The sequence below is a fragment of the Phalacrocorax aristotelis genome, chromosome 20 (genome assembly GCF_949628215.1).
Source record: "Phalacrocorax aristotelis chromosome 20, bGulAri2.1, whole genome shotgun sequence".
Taxonomy (NCBI): Eukaryota; Metazoa; Chordata; class Aves; order Suliformes; family Phalacrocoracidae; genus Phalacrocorax; species Phalacrocorax aristotelis.
The window spans coordinates 810,439-828,264 of record NC_134295.1 but is presented as its reverse complement, the minus strand read 5'-3'; the positions used below and the strand labels follow the sequence as shown (position 1 = coordinate 828,264).

General features: G+C 51.4%; 1 protein-coding gene across 1 annotated transcript; it reads left to right on the top strand.

Moving 5' to 3' along the window:
* Window positions 1-784: 784 nt before the first annotated feature.
* LOC142066779 (cbp/p300-interacting transactivator 3) lies at window positions 785-2,928 on the top strand. The gene has a single exon (XM_075114733.1). It carries the CDS (start codon window positions 1,044-1,046, stop codon window positions 1,656-1,658), a length of 615 nt encoding a protein of 204 aa, XP_074970834.1. The 5' UTR covers window positions 785-1,043; the 3' UTR covers window positions 1,659-2,928.
* The last annotated feature ends 14,898 nt before the right edge of the window (window positions 2,929-17,826 follow it).

Below are 17,826 nucleotides of genomic sequence, written 5' to 3'. Positions count from 1 at the left end.
AGTTTCCTGCAGCCAGGTATCCCTGGAGGAGCTGCGGTGCCCACACCACACGAGCGATCCTCAGCCCAGCACGCTGGGGGATGCTGTCCCTTGATCCCCACCACCTCCATGCCCCTTGATGCTGATGTGGGAAAACAGGAGAGTGTACACACTGTCTGCAGGGCTGGGACCACCAGGCAGCATGGCTGGGCCTTGGCATCCTGTCCAGGAACACAGCGTGCCTTGGGGGCTCCTGGCCCCCAGCAGGGTATTGGCAGGAAACTGGGGGCAGAATCACAGAATGTGCTGAGCTGGAAAGGACCCACAAGGATCATCGAGTCCAGCTCTTTTCCCTGCACAGGACAACCCCAAAATTCAGACCGTGGGTGCTGGGCTAGGGGCCCTGGACACCATCTCTTCCTCTCCTCCCCACCTGCCCGAGGTGTCTGTATGTCGGATCCAAGCGGAGGGCGATCCCGAAGCCCTGACAGTGGGGGTTTGCCAGCATCGGAACCCTACGTGCTGCAGGGCGCCAGTCCCCCTAAGCTGGGCCGTCTCCCGAGCAGGGGCTGCGTCGTGAGCACGGCTCGGAGAGCCCCGCTAACAGCCGAGACGGGCTGAGCCGGGCCCAGCTGAGCCGAGCAGAGGCTCGAGGCAGCCGGGGAAGCGGCCGGCCCCTGCCCCGCCGCCCGCCCCGCCGGGGGCCGGTCCGCGCCGGCCCGCGCTCCAATGGCGGCGGGAGGCCGGTCCCGGTCCCGCCCCTGCCCGCCCCTGCCCGCACCCCTATAACCGGCGGCGGCGCAGGGCCCTGCAGACGGCTGGTCCTGCCCAGCGCAGGCACCGCGGACTCGCCGGACCCCGGATCGGTGCGTGGCTTCGGATCGGTGCGGGACGCGCCGAGCTTTGTCCGGCGGCGGCAGCTCGGCTCCCTGGGCGGCTGCAGCGCGGTGCCCTCCTCCCCGGGCGGAGCGGGGTGCCCCGGGATCCCCGGGCGGGAGCGGGGAGCGGCGCTGTGCCCGGGAGCCTCGCCCTGAGCCGTGTGTCGCCTCGCAGGGGCCGGAGCCATGGCTGAGCACATGATGATGTCCATGAGCCACGGCGGCAGCGGGCTGCAGAGCTACCGCATGGGGGTGAGCGGGCTGCAGGGACCCCCGCAGCACGGGCAGCATGTGCTGAGGACGCTGCCCGCCGCCGGGCAGATGATGCCCTACGGAGGGGCCGCCATGGACGGCGCGATGAGGCCGAGACCCAACCTCAGCGGACAGATGGGCCACCACCAGATGCAGAACGCGATGATGTTCGGTGGCCCGAGTCAGCAGCAGCAGTACGTGGGGCCGGTGGGCACCCAGCAGCTGATGGCCAGCATGCACCTACAAAAACTCAACACCCAGTACCAGGGTCACCCGCTGGGTATGAGCAACGGGCCCATGGGAGCCGGTGCCCAGCAGTACAGAGTGGGGCCAAGCCAGCACCCCGGCATGCAGCACATGCCCTCACCGGCGCTCACCTTGAACGTTATGGACACGGATCTCATAGATGAGGAGGTCTTGACATCCCTTGTCCTGGAACTGGGGTTGGACCGGATTCAGGAGCTGCCAGAGCTATTCTTGGGACAGAACGAATTTGACTTCATTTCAGACTTTGTGAACAAACAGCAGCCCAGTGCCATCAGCTGTTGAGGGGCTTCGAGCTCCTCCTTGTGTCCTGGTAGCTCTGAGTTTGTTTCTAACTTCCTCCTCCACCTGCCATCCTCCTCTCTTCCCCTGCCTTGCCTTGTCCTGGATTCCTGACCTCCCCAAAGAGACAATCATCGGACACTGGGTTGCAATAGATTGCTTTTCTCTTCTGTGTGGTTTTTCATTCGGGAGTCCCTGGGGAGGGGGTGTGCACCCCAAACAGGGAGCAGATCAAGAGCTCTTGCTGTAGAGCTGCCTCTAAATGGCATTAACAGGATTTCTGGCTTAAGTAGAAATAATAGACTTACGACTTTCCACAACCAGGCTTTGAGCGCAGGAAGCGGGCGGCAGCTGGCAGCCCTGCCGGTAGCTGGATTTCCTCAAGGATTCTGTGGTGCCAGCGAAGTTAAAGGATCCCCCCGAGAGGATTGTCTTTCTGGTGCATGGTTTGAATCAGTTTCCCTTTGCAAACATGGGTGGGGTTAGATATTTGTTGGGACTTTTTACTGTGACAGTAAATAGGTCTTCGGTCTTGTCTGTTCAGCTCGGGAAGGGGGCGCTTCCCCCCCCAGCAGGCTTTCTTTTTTTTAAGCTGGTTGAGCAAAATAAAGTAAGCCTTGGGGAAGGGTGTGCGTATGTGCCTAAATGTTCATCTCCGTGGAACTTCAGATCTCCAACCTGTACAGCTAATCATCTGTAAAATTTACAAAGTGTTAGAGGTTGATTCAGGCATAAGGCTTAAAGCTGCAGTCTAGCTCCACTTTTTTCCACTCTGAAACCAAATAAAGACCATGTAACTGTATATTCCAGATCTAGTCTTATTTATTTTCCTATGATTATTTATTTGCAAGGGCTTCTTTTGTTATTTGGCTTTGGGACTGCTGGGAAGGATGCATGGAGTGTACTGCAGCTTTAAGAGGCTGGCTTAAAAAAAAATAAAGCGAGCCCGGGATAGTTTTCAGGCTGCTCTGCAGATAGTCCCTTCAACCCGAGATCTTTATGCTGAACGCATAGGACTGTAAATCGAACACCTTTCTCAGTGTGATAAAGATAACTCGATTTCTGATCCCCGTTCTCAGAAAAAGGTTAAATGCAAAAGCGAGCGGGGTTTTGTTTCTTCTGTTGTCTCTTGTTTCCAGGCGATGTGGAAAGTTCCCGTTCACTCCTAGTTGCTGCTGCCCCCTGCTGCTGACAGCTCCCGGCAGCTGTCACTCAACAACCGAGTGAGAATGTACAGGCGAATTTGCAAATAAAAGCTGAACTATCCCCAGTGTGCCTGTGTTCGGTGCTCATCTCTGGCACGGGTGCAGCGCGGTGTCGGGCGCTGGGGAGAAGCGCCGCCTCCGCTCCCGTCGGTGGGTGCGCGCCCAGTCGCTGGTGCCCCCCCCACCTGACGCCGCCGATGCAAGGGTTGTGTTTCTAGTTTAATGCTTGGACTAAGACAATCCTCAAAGTGTGTTTGGGAGGATGAAAGGCTCCTTCTCTGTACTGAGGGCAAATTCCTCACGCGGATGATGCTGCCCTTTGCAGAGGGGCTGCTGGTTCTTGCAGCGCTGCTGCTGGCTGAACCGAAGCGCTCAGGCAAGCGGGTGGCGACTCCTTACGCTTCCTTCAGACCAAGTGCAGCTCTGACAGCGGGGTTGCAGCTCTGCTAGGAGCTTTCTGCTGCAGTTTTCTATACCACATAGGCCCTAAAAATTAAGACAGCCTTTGATCTGCTCTTCCAGAGCTTACGTTTTTCTTTTCAAAGGGTTCCCAGCCAGTCTTTCTGCAGAGTTCAGGAATATTGCCATGTGTCCCTTTCCTGCCCTGTAGCAATGGGGCTGTTGGGTGCTGGTATTGGAGTGGCTGGATCATTCTGACCACGCTTTGGCCTGCCTGTCAGGGTCCCTGGCCTTGTTCCTTGCACAATTCAAGAGCAATTGTTCAAGTCCTGTCCTTTTGGTGGTTGTGCCTGTGTGATCTGGAGACCTGCTCAAAAAAGTAAATGGCTTGTAAAGTAAAAGTAGGGGCTTGTGTTGCAGGTGGGAGGGCCCTGCTTGGGCTGCCAGCTCTGTGGTGATGGGCTGTTTGAGACCTGGAAGAGCTTTGCTTTCTCTGTGCACCTGCAGAATAGCAGAGGGAGATGGCTCGGTCAGCAGGTTGTAGGTAAGCAGCAAATTAGCAAACTGGATTTATTCCTCAGAGTAAAAGTAGCTGAACCCCAAAATAAACAGCCACGTTCTAGGCTGTCAGTTGTGGTTGTGGGGGGTGCAGGCTGTGTGACACACCATTGTGGCCTACAGCATCCCAGCTACAAGCAGGGAGCTACGTCCAGCCCACAGATGCAGGTTTGTCAAACTTAGCAATTTCTGCAGAGGCTTCCCAGGCACAAGAACATTTGTCTGTAAGAAGCATTTGATGTGAAGTGGGCAGAGGAAGGTGTGTGTACATCCTCTTGGAGGGCTGTGCAGTGCACTGGGAAAGGGGCTGTTGATTTGAGTCGGAGCAGGGGACCTGATATTACCAGAGATGTGGAGTGACCGTGGGGTCCCAGTCAGGATTTTCATGGGAGCCTGTCCTAGCAGGCTCAGTTGAGATTATGTCAATGTCAGCTTTCATATAAAAGCAAACTTCAGAGCAGGAATGAACTGCTCAAGTGTGTTACCTCTTCATTTCCCCAAAAGATACTGTTACTTGTGGTCAGCATCTATGATTTCCTGGATAACCCAGGCCAAAAACACTTATGATTTCTGCTACAGGCCCGTTGCTTCTGGCTACGTTAGACTGGATGAGTCCAGTCATCACCTCCTTTCTAATGCCTTCTTGGTTCAGGTGCAGTTTGGACCACCCCTCTTTGTGGTGCCTGATTTGTACGCTTTGCATTAGGCACACGGGACCTGCCACAGCAGTCGGAGCTGCAGCTCGGACAGCTCTAGTTCTCGGTCTCCACCCAGCTTTACAGCACAGCCTGTCTGCCCAGGGCCCCTGGCAGGGTTTCTGGCACCACGCGGGGGCATCATGGGGCAACACAGCTACCTGGGTCTGCAGACGGGTTTCTTGAAGCCATCCAAGACCACCAAAAATATAACAGGGCTGAGCTCAGCTTTTACCACCTGGCTGATGCGGACCTCTCCATCCAGCAGCAGGCAGGAGGGCAGCAGGGTGGTGCTCCAAGCACTGGTGTCTGCAGGGGGCTGACAGCCACCGCAGAGCACTGCACATGGTTGCTGAGTGACAGTGCCAATCGGTTTGGTGGCTTTGAGGACATAAGCAAACTCCTCACGTGGAGTGTTTGTGTTTGCAGACAACTGCTGGGAAGCCCCTCTCCTCTGAGATACTGGCAGTCTGCTCTCGGTGTTGGGGAAGAAGGGAGGGTCTCCCACCCCACTGCCCAGTCCAGACGCGATGGCTGGGACACGGCCACCCTGCCCCCTCACCTGGGCTGGATCCTCTGTTATACTCCAGATAGACTTTTAGCTATTCTTGTGAAGACCGGGTCTTGAGGCAACCTCTGGGAGCATGTGAGTGTGAAAGTCCAGAAACACAAGGCATTTCTCTACATCCCTGTCTTTGACCACATCTGCTTTCAAGGAGATGAAGTTTGCTGATAATCCTTGGTGATTCAGGGTAGCAAAGATGAAAGTCCAGTGCAGAGAGCTGGTGAAGGATATGCTAATAGTGAGTGACTGGACAATAAGATGAGCAATAACTGGTAAATATGAAATTATATATGTAGGGTTGATCTCTCCTGACTGCACACACAGTGCTGGGCTCTAAATCAGCTACAGCCACTCAGGAAGATCTTAGTGTTACAATGAATATTCCGATGAAAAATCTCAGCTTGCTGTTCAGGAGGAGCCAACAAGCAAGCGGAAGGTTAGAAATAATTAGGAGAGGAATAGAAAGCAGAATCAAACAGTTAATGCCCTGCAGTATCAACACACAGTTCAGCTGCATCCTGTGCTAGCAAATTGTCCGAAATTCTGGTCTGTTTATCAGAAAAATGATAATGTAGAACTAGAGAAACTGTAGAGAAAGAGGAAACAACTGAGGCAGAGTAATGTTTCTCAAAAGAAGCCACAGAATAGACTGGGACCCTTCAGTCCGGAAGGAGAAGGCTGGGTAACAGAGGTTTATAAAATAAGTGAAAGGGGAAGGTGGCTAGGGAATTATTTTCCCCAGGTGTAACAGAAGATATCTGTTGATCTCTGCAAATGAGGGTGGCAGGGGCCGGGTTCAAACCTGAGTGAACAGAGGTATCTCTGTGTGCAATGTGTAGCTCAAACAGTGAAGCCTCTGACAGCATGGGGGGTTGGTGAGCTCTTGCGAGGATACATGAACTCTTCTGTATCACCAAAAAGCCAGCTGACCCTTACAAACTGCTAAGAGTGGACTGGAGAACACAGCAGAGGCCGTCGCTCTGTGCCACTGCATGACTGCATGGTTCACTTCCACCTTGGACACTGTGTGCTGTCCTTGTCCTGCCATCTCCCTGGCTCAGAGAGGATGTGATGGAAATTGAAAAGGTTCAGAGAAGGGCAACCAGGATGATCAAAGTTGTGGGGCAGCCTCTGCCTGAGGCCCCGCTAACAACTCTTCCGAAAGTATCTGAGAAGGGACACATTTGTTCACTTCTCTTCCCACACAAGCAATAGGGCATCAAAGGAGACTGGCAAGTTGCAGGTTCAAAGCAAATTAAAGGAGGTGCATTCTTCTACAATGAATGGTTGAGTTGTGGGACTACCCTCCACAAGATGTTGTGGATATGCGAGGTTGCTGAGGGTTTGAGGGATGGCCAGCCAAGTTCCTGGAAGAAATACATGAAGGCTCTGTAAGCACATAAAAATTATGTCTGGCTTAGGAGGTTGCAAGAGCTACAGAGAGTTAAGGGCTGGAAAACTGGCCAAGCATGCAGAATCATGCATGCTTGCCTTGTGCTTGTGTTCTGCTGAAGGCATCTACCGAGGACAATGTCAGAGGCAGGATATGAAACTGTCAAGTCTTTTGGCCTGACCCAAGATACCTCTTATGCCACGGGATGTGATAGGTGCTGAGAGACATGACTTTGAAGAGTAGATAGATGAAAGACCTGGGGGTAAAAAATCCACCCTAATAAAAAGATCCTGTTTCTGAGGCAGGAAGTCTTTGAGCCACAGATCAGTGCTGGAGAGAGAACCTGGGAAGGACCACGGCAAGCGTACCAGCATCCCCTCTGCCCTAGGCACTGCTGTCAGCTGCAGGTTGAGGCAGCGCCGTGCACCCCAGGATCCTGTGGAGCCTGGGGGTTACCCATCTGCCTGTGTACCCACTCTCACTAGCCATAACTGGAAATTTGGGCATGAGCCAGAATAACACTGCCAAAAAGAGCCAGAGTCCGCTTTGCAGCCAAAGGGGGTGAGAACAAGTAAGAACTGCCAGGGAAAGTCAAGCCAAGAGCCCATCTAGCCCTTTCTGCTCTCTGGAACTGGGTAGTCAGGGAGGAAATTTGAGAAATCAAGTGATTGTACATGGTCCTTCTCACAGTGCTCCTTCACAAAGTAGTGGTCCAAGTAGTTCTGAGCCACAGGTGATGTTTTTATCATGTTAAATGCCCTGATATGGACCTACCCACCCTATACCTGCAATCAATTTTTAATTCATAGGTCCATTTTACTTTGGCAATATCTTGTGCCAATGAAACCCATAAGGGAGTTGTGAAGATGTAATCAAGCTCTTCATAAGAAGCTTAAGCTTTGTAAGCTCCTCTTCATTTTAAACCTGCCACCCACTCACTTCGCTGGTGTCCCCTAATTCCCAGTCACTTCTTGGTCACCTTCTCCACACCAGTAATGATGTTATAGCTCCTGTGATGTTCCCTCATGAGTCTCTCCGCACTCAAGACTGAATCTTGAAAGAATTGAAATAAATTGTTCGACTGAATACAACACAAGCATCACTTTGTGTTGTAGATTGTTGTGACTACCTTTTTCTGTTCTGTCTCCCTTTCTAGTTGGTTGCCGGCTGGCACAGGCACTGACCTAATGTTTTCAGAGATCTGTATGCAGGGACTCCAGTTACCTCTCCCAAGGGGTCATACTGTACTTGTGGCTACCTTTGCATGTACTGGCAGGGTCCCCTCTCCTGTGAGCACTCCTGGCCTAGGAGATGGTGGATGACCACCTCCATGTCTAAAATGCAAGTGCAATTGTTGCCAAAATGCCATGTTCCAAAAAACTGCAGCCCAGCACCATCCCTTGGTTCTCCCAGCAGCTCAGACACTTCCCAGGGGTGTCCTCGGTAGAGTCATTCCCCCATCCACACCACAGCTGCCAGCTTGCACAGTGACACCATCCTGCCATGAGACATTCCTCCCTCTTTGCTGCTCATGAGGCGGCACAATACTGTTTCCTCCCTGAGCCTCCTATCAGTGAACCTTCCTCCCTGCACCCTCCATCCTGGCCACATCAGCCTCAGGAGACAGTGCTCTCCCTGTGAGATCCCGGATGGCTTCCATCACAGGACATGTATTCAAGGGACAAGCAATCACACCTGTGACGTTCAGGGTGACACTCTCCTGAGCTCAAGGCTGGATTGCATTTCAGTTTTAGGGCTCTATTCCTTCATCATTCTTTTAAATTCTGTGTCATTGGGTTTGCATTTGCCTCAGAACTTTGGTGTGAAGAGTCCCATCTGCTCCACTTCTCCAGGCTGCCAGGCCTTTTCATCTTGGGAGCTCACAGCTTTTGCATCCCTCTCCCCTCAAGCCTTTAGAAAAACCTGTTTGAATTTTCTTGATCATAAAATAGCAGGGATAAACTTTGTTCTGCTTCTCTGCAGCTTGTTCCTGGGGACAGTTTGTTCCTGCTGAAGACAGCCAGGATGAGAATACGATTTGCTCTTGAGACATCTTGACTTTGTTTGTGAGTCCTCTGGACTACGAGAGGGGTGAGGAAGAAAGGGGGTTTTACAATTTACCTCATCCTCAAAATCCAAAACAATGTTACTGAGAAATAGTCAAATAGCTTTCATATTCTTGGCTACAAGAGAACTGTCTCAGATGTGTTTTTCTCCTCCAGCCACACTGTAATGCTCCTAGTCAAATACTGATGTCTTGTAAAATAAAACCATGGCTGTGCCCAAAGTCGTCCTGTGCAGTTCCCAAACCGAATGACAGCATTTGCCTCGAAAGACAAGCTGGCTGCTGAGGACACCCCTCACACAAACAATGGCGCTGCAGCTACAGTAGGGTTTAATGCAATGCTCTGCACATTAGCTCCAGTCCTGTCTTACAGAGAAGACCCTCCTCACGTCCCAGCCCTCCTCCTAAGGTATACGGCAAGAGGCAGAGGCAGGTATCAGCTGTGGGCTGGTGCCTCCCAAGGAAAGCATTATCCCACCACCTCCAACTCCATCACACACCATGCTTGGACAACACTTGCCTATTGCCTGTTAGCACAGGGTCCCTGGCAAATAGCATTGCCTCAGTGTACTGTCAAGGAAAAAGGTCGGTTTGGGTAAAAGAAGCAAATGGCAAACAGCTGAGAAAAAGCTGCCACAGTGGGGCAGAATGATTTCAGCATGGTGTGAGATAGCAGCCTCTCCCCAAGGGCACCAAGCAGGGCATCCCATGTGCCAGGTGCTTTTATTGCTTACAGCAGAAACCAGAGTTAAGCCTGGTTCTGTGAATGCCAGAAACATCTGTGTTGTTCCCTCTTCTGGCTCCTCAGGTCACAAGTAGCCACTGAAGAGGACATCTCTGAGATGCACGGTGTTACCTACCTGAGAGAAGGGGTCAATAACCTCCTCCAAGGCATAGATCAAAACCAGTTCCTGAGTCCCTCAGCAGCTCCAGAAGTCCTCTTTTGACATGTCCTGCTTTAGCCACGTAGTCCATGCACCAGTGAATATCAGCTATCTCCTGCTTGGTGCCAAGGGTAGAACAGGGGATAGGACACTCCTGCTCCCGCACCCCACATGCTCCACCCCTGATGCAGAAGCTCCCAGTGAGGAGCCAAAGGTGCTCTCTGTCCTACTCCCGATGCTGCTAAGTCAGTATGAGAAGTGAAGCCGCACAAACTTTGGGCCACTTGCCAGAGAGCCATGGCAGTTGAAACATGTTGAATCCAGCCTGACTTTCCCTTCGCAGACTATTCAGATGCGCACAAGTCCCATACCTGTATCTGTAACCAAACTTGCTGCGCAGCAGTTTTGTGTTAGTGAGGTTCCAGCCCAGTTCACACTGAGCTTTGCAAACCAGCAAGAGGAACCAAGGGAGCTACAGCTGTCCCAACACAATGGCCTGCAGCACATTCCCACCTCCACCCATGGACACTGCTACCAAGAAGTTATTTGCTGCAGTAACTCCTTTTCCAGCTTACTTTGTAGTGTCACTCTTTCCAGAATACACTGGACCAGGTAGGACATTTCCCTCCGTGAGCAGAGCTTGCTTTCTGACCCATCATGCATGTTCTCCAATGTGTGCTTAAACTGAGGTTTACCATGGCACCTCCCTGCAAGTGAGGAGAGGGAGCAGGGTTAGAGTCTAAGGGAATGGGCAGCGTTGTTGCTGGGGTGTTCCCAGTCCTTCTGCTGGTGCTCACCAGCTCCTCTGCTTCCACAGCCCCAGAGTGTGTGCCTAGGGTTCAGACCGTCAGCCAAAAATCAGTCTTGCAAAGAAAAAGGCTGTTGGTTTGAACACAAATTCTACTGAAAATTCAAAACAAGGCATGGGACAAAAATTATTGTGATGCACCCAGCTCTTCTCCACAAAGCTAATGTCATGACTGCAGACTCATCCATAGGTAGGTGTCAACAGGTAGCCTGTAAGAAATAACAGGATTCCTAGGGCTACAGGAAGCAGCAGACATCAGGTCAACTCTTACCTGGATTTCTTCAAAGGAGGAAGGTCTAAAAGAGAATTTGGTAAACCTTAAAATAAAGTCTGCTGTTTGTAATTTTTCAGCATGATCATCAAAGACTAGGAGGAGCCTCCAGTACTGTTCAGACATCAGCTGTGCTGATTTTCAGATGTGATTTAAGGTATGGTTGGAGTCCACCACATCTGGGTGTATAATTCTTACATGGATCAAAAGGTTCAAGGGGGAACCTGGAGTAAATGTGTTACAGATCATCTCATTATCTGCTAGATTTGACTTCAAAAACCTCATGGAAGATGTTTTAGTCCAGGGAACACTATTGAAAATACCAAGTGGACAGTACAGTCCTGGACCAAGAAAAGTATTTTGTTCTGTGCAGTTAAGGACATCTTCTAGTAAAAAAACCTCTTTGAGGGGGGCTTATATACTGATCTCAGGTAACATTTGCCATGTACAAGGAACTGACAGACTTTACAAGACTTATACAGCAAATCCATTGCAACACCAATTTCCCAAACATTAGCAATTTCAAACAATATTTTCCATCCTAAATTTCCTGGTTTGTTTCTTGATTACATGGCTTTCCCAATAAGATAGCAGAAATGAAACCACGAGAGCAATGTACCAACATGAACAAATAAGCAAATATCAATGCAGTGAACAGATGCAGTTATCTGCTAAGGAAACTGGAAAATTTCTTGCCATAAAATCATGAAATGTTTCATTGGAGAGAAAGAAATTGACTGGTTTTGCACATGCGCATTTGAGAATAATCCAGGTTCCTCCACCAGCTTATGAGCCAGTAACTTGCTCAGAATACAGGAGTTCTGCAGACGTTCTACAGCCAAGGCACTAGAAATCCCCTAGAAACCACCAGGCTTCTCTGCAGGCCCACACAGTTGATGGAGCACCCTGGGTTCGAGGGGTGGAATTGGTGGAATTGGTAATGCAGGCATTTTGATTAAGGCAGAGGAGGGATGGAGCCCTGGCAAGTGCACACAGCTTTGACAAAGAAGCGACCTGCCTTCATACGGAGGCTGTCCTGCGTCTCAGGGGACAAACCAGGTCCTTCTGTGAACTTCAGCAAAACGACACAACAAATGATCCACCTTTGAGAGAAAGGCTGATCCCAGGCCTGAGTCTGAAACTGCTGGCAGGCAACTTCAGAAGGTGCCTAAGAAGCGAGAGTCCTTCACTTGGGTGCAGGCTGCTGTGATCCAGGAGAAAACGCAGCTTTGTGAACAGGCACCAGCACCAAAGGCACATGAAAAACATCATATACCTGCTGGCCATGGAATGACAGCGTTGGTGAAATGACTCTTCCATCTTAGGGAGATTTCTGAGAGACCTGCTTTCGTGTCTGTCATTGTTGATAGCTGTGGGAAGAAGAGCTGCAGTCCCAGCCCCATCTCGCATGCGCTAGGCATTGGCAGACCAGCAGGATAACAGATCTGTGGCTGTAGCAAAGGATGCTAGAGGCTTTCTTGGCTTGCTCTGTAAGAGCCAAATCTCTAGAAGGGAGGGCTTGGGGCTTTCTAGGAAATGGCAGAATCAGGCCAGGGTGTTTCTGGACCCCCTTCTTGCTTATTTAGAATACAAAACCGTATCTGCCTGGTGCACTGGACTCTGAGGGCTGGTGTGACCTAAACAGCACTGCCACAGCACTGGGTAGGGGTGAGAAAGACAGAGGTGGACAAAGGTCTCAGATCTTAGATCGGGCATACCCAGGAGTGTCCTCCTTCAGCTGCAGTTACGCACTCTCAGTGGCAGGGGCTGACAGTGTCCTTTTCGCCTCCTTTTCCTGATCTCTGCCATCAATGGAGGTGCCAGGTGTGATGAATTCCCTGTACTCAGTCACACCTCAGTGCTTGGATACACCACATTCAAAAAGCAACCTGCTCCTTTCCTCTCCTCCTCCTGGCTGCCTCTGCAAGACACCATAGCTGGGTTTAGCCTGCAACACCAGCAGCAGGGCAAAGAACCAGGCAACAGGTCTGTCCTGAGAAAATGGTGTCAGAAATAGGTAACAATTCACCTCCTTGTTATTAATGATGAACCAAACAAAATCTGGAGTCACCAAAGGGCAGATCTGTCCCTTTGCAAGACTTGGGCTCCCCAGGTAGGAACCAATACTCAGTAAACAGCAGTGTCCGTGCGTGGCGTGGGGAAGAGCTGACACACATCTCTGATACATCACAGAAAGTACCCCGACGTCACCCAGGACTGGGGGCAAAGTGGGGTGCCCTCCTCCTGCACCATCTCGACCAGTCTTTGCACAGAGGAGCAATGCTGTGGGGGCAGGGGGAAGCTCAGCTATAGCCTGCCACAGTTCATCTGCGTGTCCCTGTGGGTCTGGAGGAGCCAGTCCAGGGCTCAGCATATGGATCCATGGATTAGGCTCTGACAGCACCGGCTGCTTACTTGCTGATTCGATGTTTCATCTCTCTTTTGGGTCAGCATCTCTGCGTATTGTCAGGTCTCTGGATCGTGGGGGAGGACACCAGGGTCAAGAAGGTCAGTGCAAAGGGGCAGTGTATTACTCCCCGGGGCCAAGCAGGCAGGCTGGGATCTCTTGAGGATGCTACTGTGGAGTACTGTGCTGAACACAAGCCCCTAGTGCAGCAGGGATTCCCAGGAGCATTTGCCTGCATGAATGGGGATTAGGGAAAGCAGCTCTTTGCCAAATGCGAGTGCTATTCCAGAGACAAAGCGCTAAGCCCATAGTAAAAGCTTTGCAAGTGACTGCTTTTGCAAGCATCTGATTCCCAGGTCAGCCTTTGCCCTGAAGGAGAGGGGAAAAGGGGGCGATGTGCACCTCAAATCTTTGACAAAACACTGCTGATGAGCAAGAGCAGTAGGTTACTCTATGACCCACCTCAAAAAACATTTGAAGGCTAAGGGTCTCTTCTGGGGCACGTAGTTGTTTATGGCACATTACAACACTCATGATTTTCAGATGCTGGTTACAGTCTGCCGTTAGGTTGCTTCATAATTGCTACACCAAGGTATGGACCAAGTCCTGCTTTTCCTGTTTCAACTGTAAATACAAAAGGCAGTTGGTTGCAGGGCATTATAGTGAGTTAAGAAAAGTTTTGACAAGTCAGCCAAGTCCTGCTGACCATTGTATATGCGCAGCTCAGAAGCACTGGGACCTTTCAGCGTGCAGGGGGCTGTGCTGCATCCTGAAGCCTCCGGATGGAAGATTATTTCCTTTCCAGATTTGCCAGAAATATCCCTGAGTTCACATTTCCAGGGAATTCTGCAAGTCCAGCCTGATACAAAAGTCCATGACCCACTCCCGACCGCTGAAATACCAAGGGGGTGAAGAGACCTTGATTCAACAGTTTGCTGATCTTCTCCCACTCCGTTGGCTCTGAGCCACATTTCCATCCTCAGGACTCCAGCTGTGTTTGGTGTGCAGAGCCACGCTGAAATCTGGCCCTCCCTGCATGGCTGGAGAGCTGTGTAGTCTGCCCCATGCTCTCCCAATCCCTCTGCACACCTCTTCCTTTCTCCGACAGCACCGAGACAAACATCAGAAGAGGACAGAGGGTTTTATTTTATTCTTTAATTCTCGACTGCAGGCCTGTGTACTGTTTTGCTAGGCACACTGGTCTTCTGTGCCAGGCTACTAAGAGACACAACCAAAAGCCACCTCATCACGTCGGGTGGGAAGAGCTGGGTAATACTGCGGAGCTGTACTGTGAGCAGTGCCAAGAGCAAACCTTGTTTGCAAAGGGGGCACAGCTAGGTTAGGGAAGAAGCAGTAGTTTTAATAATTAAACATAGTCCTAGCTTCCTCAGAGTTTCTAGTGGGGTTCAAAAGAGGATCCTAGTGTCCCCGGAGGAAGAGAAGCACAGCACTGCCCCACAGGGCCAGTGGCCTCCTGGAGCAAGACAGCGGGAGGTAGGAAGAGTGTTGCCCATCATCCCTACACAGTTAAACTACGTAAAGTCCTGAGAAAGGCACCTCATGGAGCCTATTTCTCTCCTTTGACAGGGAAGAAAAGCCAGCCAAGGCTTGGAGGCTATATTTTAGACATCTCGGAGCAGACAAATCCCAAGTGTGTGCGAACACTGCACTGTTCAGCAGCTTGCAAGGATACGGCTAAAACTGTGACCAATTTCTGTCCATGCACTGCAAGGATCATGCCCTGTGAGCAAGCACAAATGTTTCATGCATTAAAGGCATGACTGCCACAAATGATTAATTTCTTCTGCAATGCCTTTGCAATAATCCAGGGCTGTGAACAGCACTGACTGCACAGCTGAAGCGTTTAGGGCTGAATTAGATACTTGCTGCAGTTTAGTAACTCCAAAGAGTTATTAAAAGCTGTTGGTGCTGTAGCATACCCCCAGCAGATGGTCAGCAAGATCTACCCTATTCACTGCTGTCTGAAGGATCTCCGGGTGAATTCAAGGCAGCAAAAGAAAAGCTGCAAGAGTCCCTGCCCCCTTGCAAGAGAAGGCTCACACAGCAGGCTGTTTATAAATAGCCAGTCGCAGGAAAAGGCACTTTCCGTTCTGGTGTCAGTACGCTGTAAAGAATAAACAGCTTTCAGAGCTGAAAAAAGCCCTCCTTATCTTCTCAGTATGCAAAAGCCTGCATCTGCCTCCCTGTGCTCAGCAAGCTGAGGCATTCAGGGCACGGCAGCGGCAGGCGTCCCCGCAGCCTGGCAGGGAGGCAGGCAGGGGACCCTGGTTCACGTCCTGCACAGAAGCGTTTGCTGCAGTTTTTACACAGCCACCAGGCAAAAGGCAGACTCAGTAAAGCTGGATGTTCAATCAGTTCCCTCATTTCTGCAGTGCTAAGTTTATATGGGATCTCAGAAGAAAGACGAGAGGCTTGAGCATTCTGGAGTAGTGCCCAGGGTGCAAGGGCACGGCTTCTCATTCAAGCACCTAACCGCTCTTTCACAAATCACTCAAGTTTGGCCACAGGCTAAAATACGTAGTATGCCGGGTGAAAAACAGGCAAGTGAATTCTCTCTTGTGGGGTGAGAGTGGCAGCAACAGAGCTAGGAGCAAAGGGAGGGACCCTGCGGCTTCTGCTCTGAGCACAGGCAGCTCAGTCCAGCCGCTCCAGTCGGGAACTACTTTAAGGGCCCAAGTTTAAGTCTAAGTAGCTCTCAGACCTCTCTTGTGAAGACACAGTTTCTGGAATCCTGACACTTTCTGAAGAGCACACCCTCACTTTGCCTTTTATCTTCACGCCTGGGAGCCCAGGACTATTTTGGTGCCCAATGGAAAGTGGGACGGGAGGCTTTTTCCATCAATAGGGCAGAGGGGAGGAAAAGCCCCACCGATAGCTGTGTCCACTTCCACACCAGGCCTTAAACTCAGTTCTTTGCAGCAGCCAATGTAAAGCAAAGAATTGGGACACGCTGGAAGGAGGTCTTCGTCCCCATCCCAGCATGGCTGCCCCCGGACGAGGAGGGGCGCTGGGGTGCTGGGGGCTGTGGTCGCTCAGGGGCCATCAGCGGTGCCAGCATCGCCCCGGCAGGGCACCGCTCAGCAGCCGTGGTGCTGGGGCAGAGCCAGCACAGGCGGGAAGAGTCCCTGGCACCCACGGCCACCCGGGAACTCCCACGGGGCGCTGCTGCCTCCCGGTGGCGCTGGGCGAGAGCCACAGCCTGGTCTAGCCCCAGCGCTGCGGGTGCTGGTTGCTGGGTGGGCATCCTGGGTGTCACACCACTGGTGCCATTTTTCAGAAGGTGGTGCTGGCCTCATCCTCTTTGCTCCAAAGTCAGAGGGATGCATGGGCTGTCTGTAACGCAGCGACACCTTCACGTTTTGCACCCTCAGAAGTCAGAGTGAGGAGCCAGGGCCCTGGAAATCCTCCTCCTCATTGAAGCAGAGTAAGCACACCAGCGTTAGGGGGATCTCCCCCAAAGCTATTTCCCTTGCCTTAACTCCTCCTGCAAAACTTTTCTGCCCCATGCCTCACCCTCTGCCCCTGCCCCAGTTGGAGCAGAAGCAATTGAGCAGAACCAGTTGGAGCTGTCTGCCCGTCAGCTCTGCTCCTGCACCAGTGCTTCATGCACTGGGGGCTCCCCCTCAAAACTGCTTAGCAGGCCAGGAAGCTGCAAGTGCCTTCAGGTGCTTTCTGTGTCTTGGATCCGCAGAAGCTGGATGTGTCAGGGAGTGGCAGCATGGCCCGGCCACTACAGCAGCACAGGACTGGATTAAAGCAACTATTGTCAGAGAATGACTGTCTCTTATTAAGTCTAAATCAGAATTTATGTGGCCCAAGTCTCCTTCCTAGCTCTTCCACAGACTTACTGTGAAGTCTTGGACAAATCATTTAATCTCCCCTCCGTTCCAGTTTCCTCTCTGCTCAGCAGCACTGAGTCCATGTTTCATAAAAGCTTTGTGATCTTTGTCCCTGTGCTCAAGTAACACAGGTATGAAGTGCATGCTAACCCATGCTGCTGTACCCAGGAGTTTCCTCCAAAAATCTCTTCTGTGGCCATGCACTAGAACAGGGCTGTAGCACTAAGCTCTACAGGCTGCCAAAATCCTGCATCACCTGGCAATACCAACACACAGAAACTGACTGCGGTACGTCTGAGGTCCGCCGAGCCCATTGTGCTGCCTCCATGAGCAGCCACAGCCAGCTGCTCCAGCCAGAAAGAGAAGCGATTTGCCATGAGGCACATCCTTAGAGAGCTGGTGCTTTGATGTGTGCAGCACAGGGGCCCTTTGAAAAACTGCTGAAAGCCTCTCTGGATTATCTTTTGCTCTCATTGTCATCCTAGCCTTTTTGCTAAGCATCTCCCAGTGATGTCCTATGGCCGTGAGTTCCATGGGCCAGTTATGTGAATTGTTTTGAGTTTCTATCAAATATCACCTTGTTCATGGTATGAAACAGAATGTAGATGCTGTTGAAAAACTTGTGGTTGACCAAATGTTTCCAGCCCACTGTCCCAGCTGCTCCCCAGCCCAGGACTGGTGGTATCAGATACAGCTGGGCCACTCCAGGGCCACATGTTTCCCTGGGCCTTCAAGTATCCCCTACCTCCATGTCCAGCTTGTGCAAGGTTTTCCAGTATTGGGAACTCTACTGACTTTAACAGTGAATTGTGATTTGTAAGAAAAGGTTTTTTCTTGTGCTGGCTCACCTCTATCACATCATTGTTGTACAGATTCTCTTGGTTTGCCAGCTATGGACAGCTGGGGCTTGTCTCTGGTTTACCATTGCCAGATACCATCTACAGCCTAATTTTAAAACCCTTTTGGATGCTCAGCTCGTCAGAGTCTTTGACATCCCGATCAACACTGCTGCAGCCTCTCCTGAAATAAGTCAGAGCCAACAACTTCATTTCTGCCTGCTG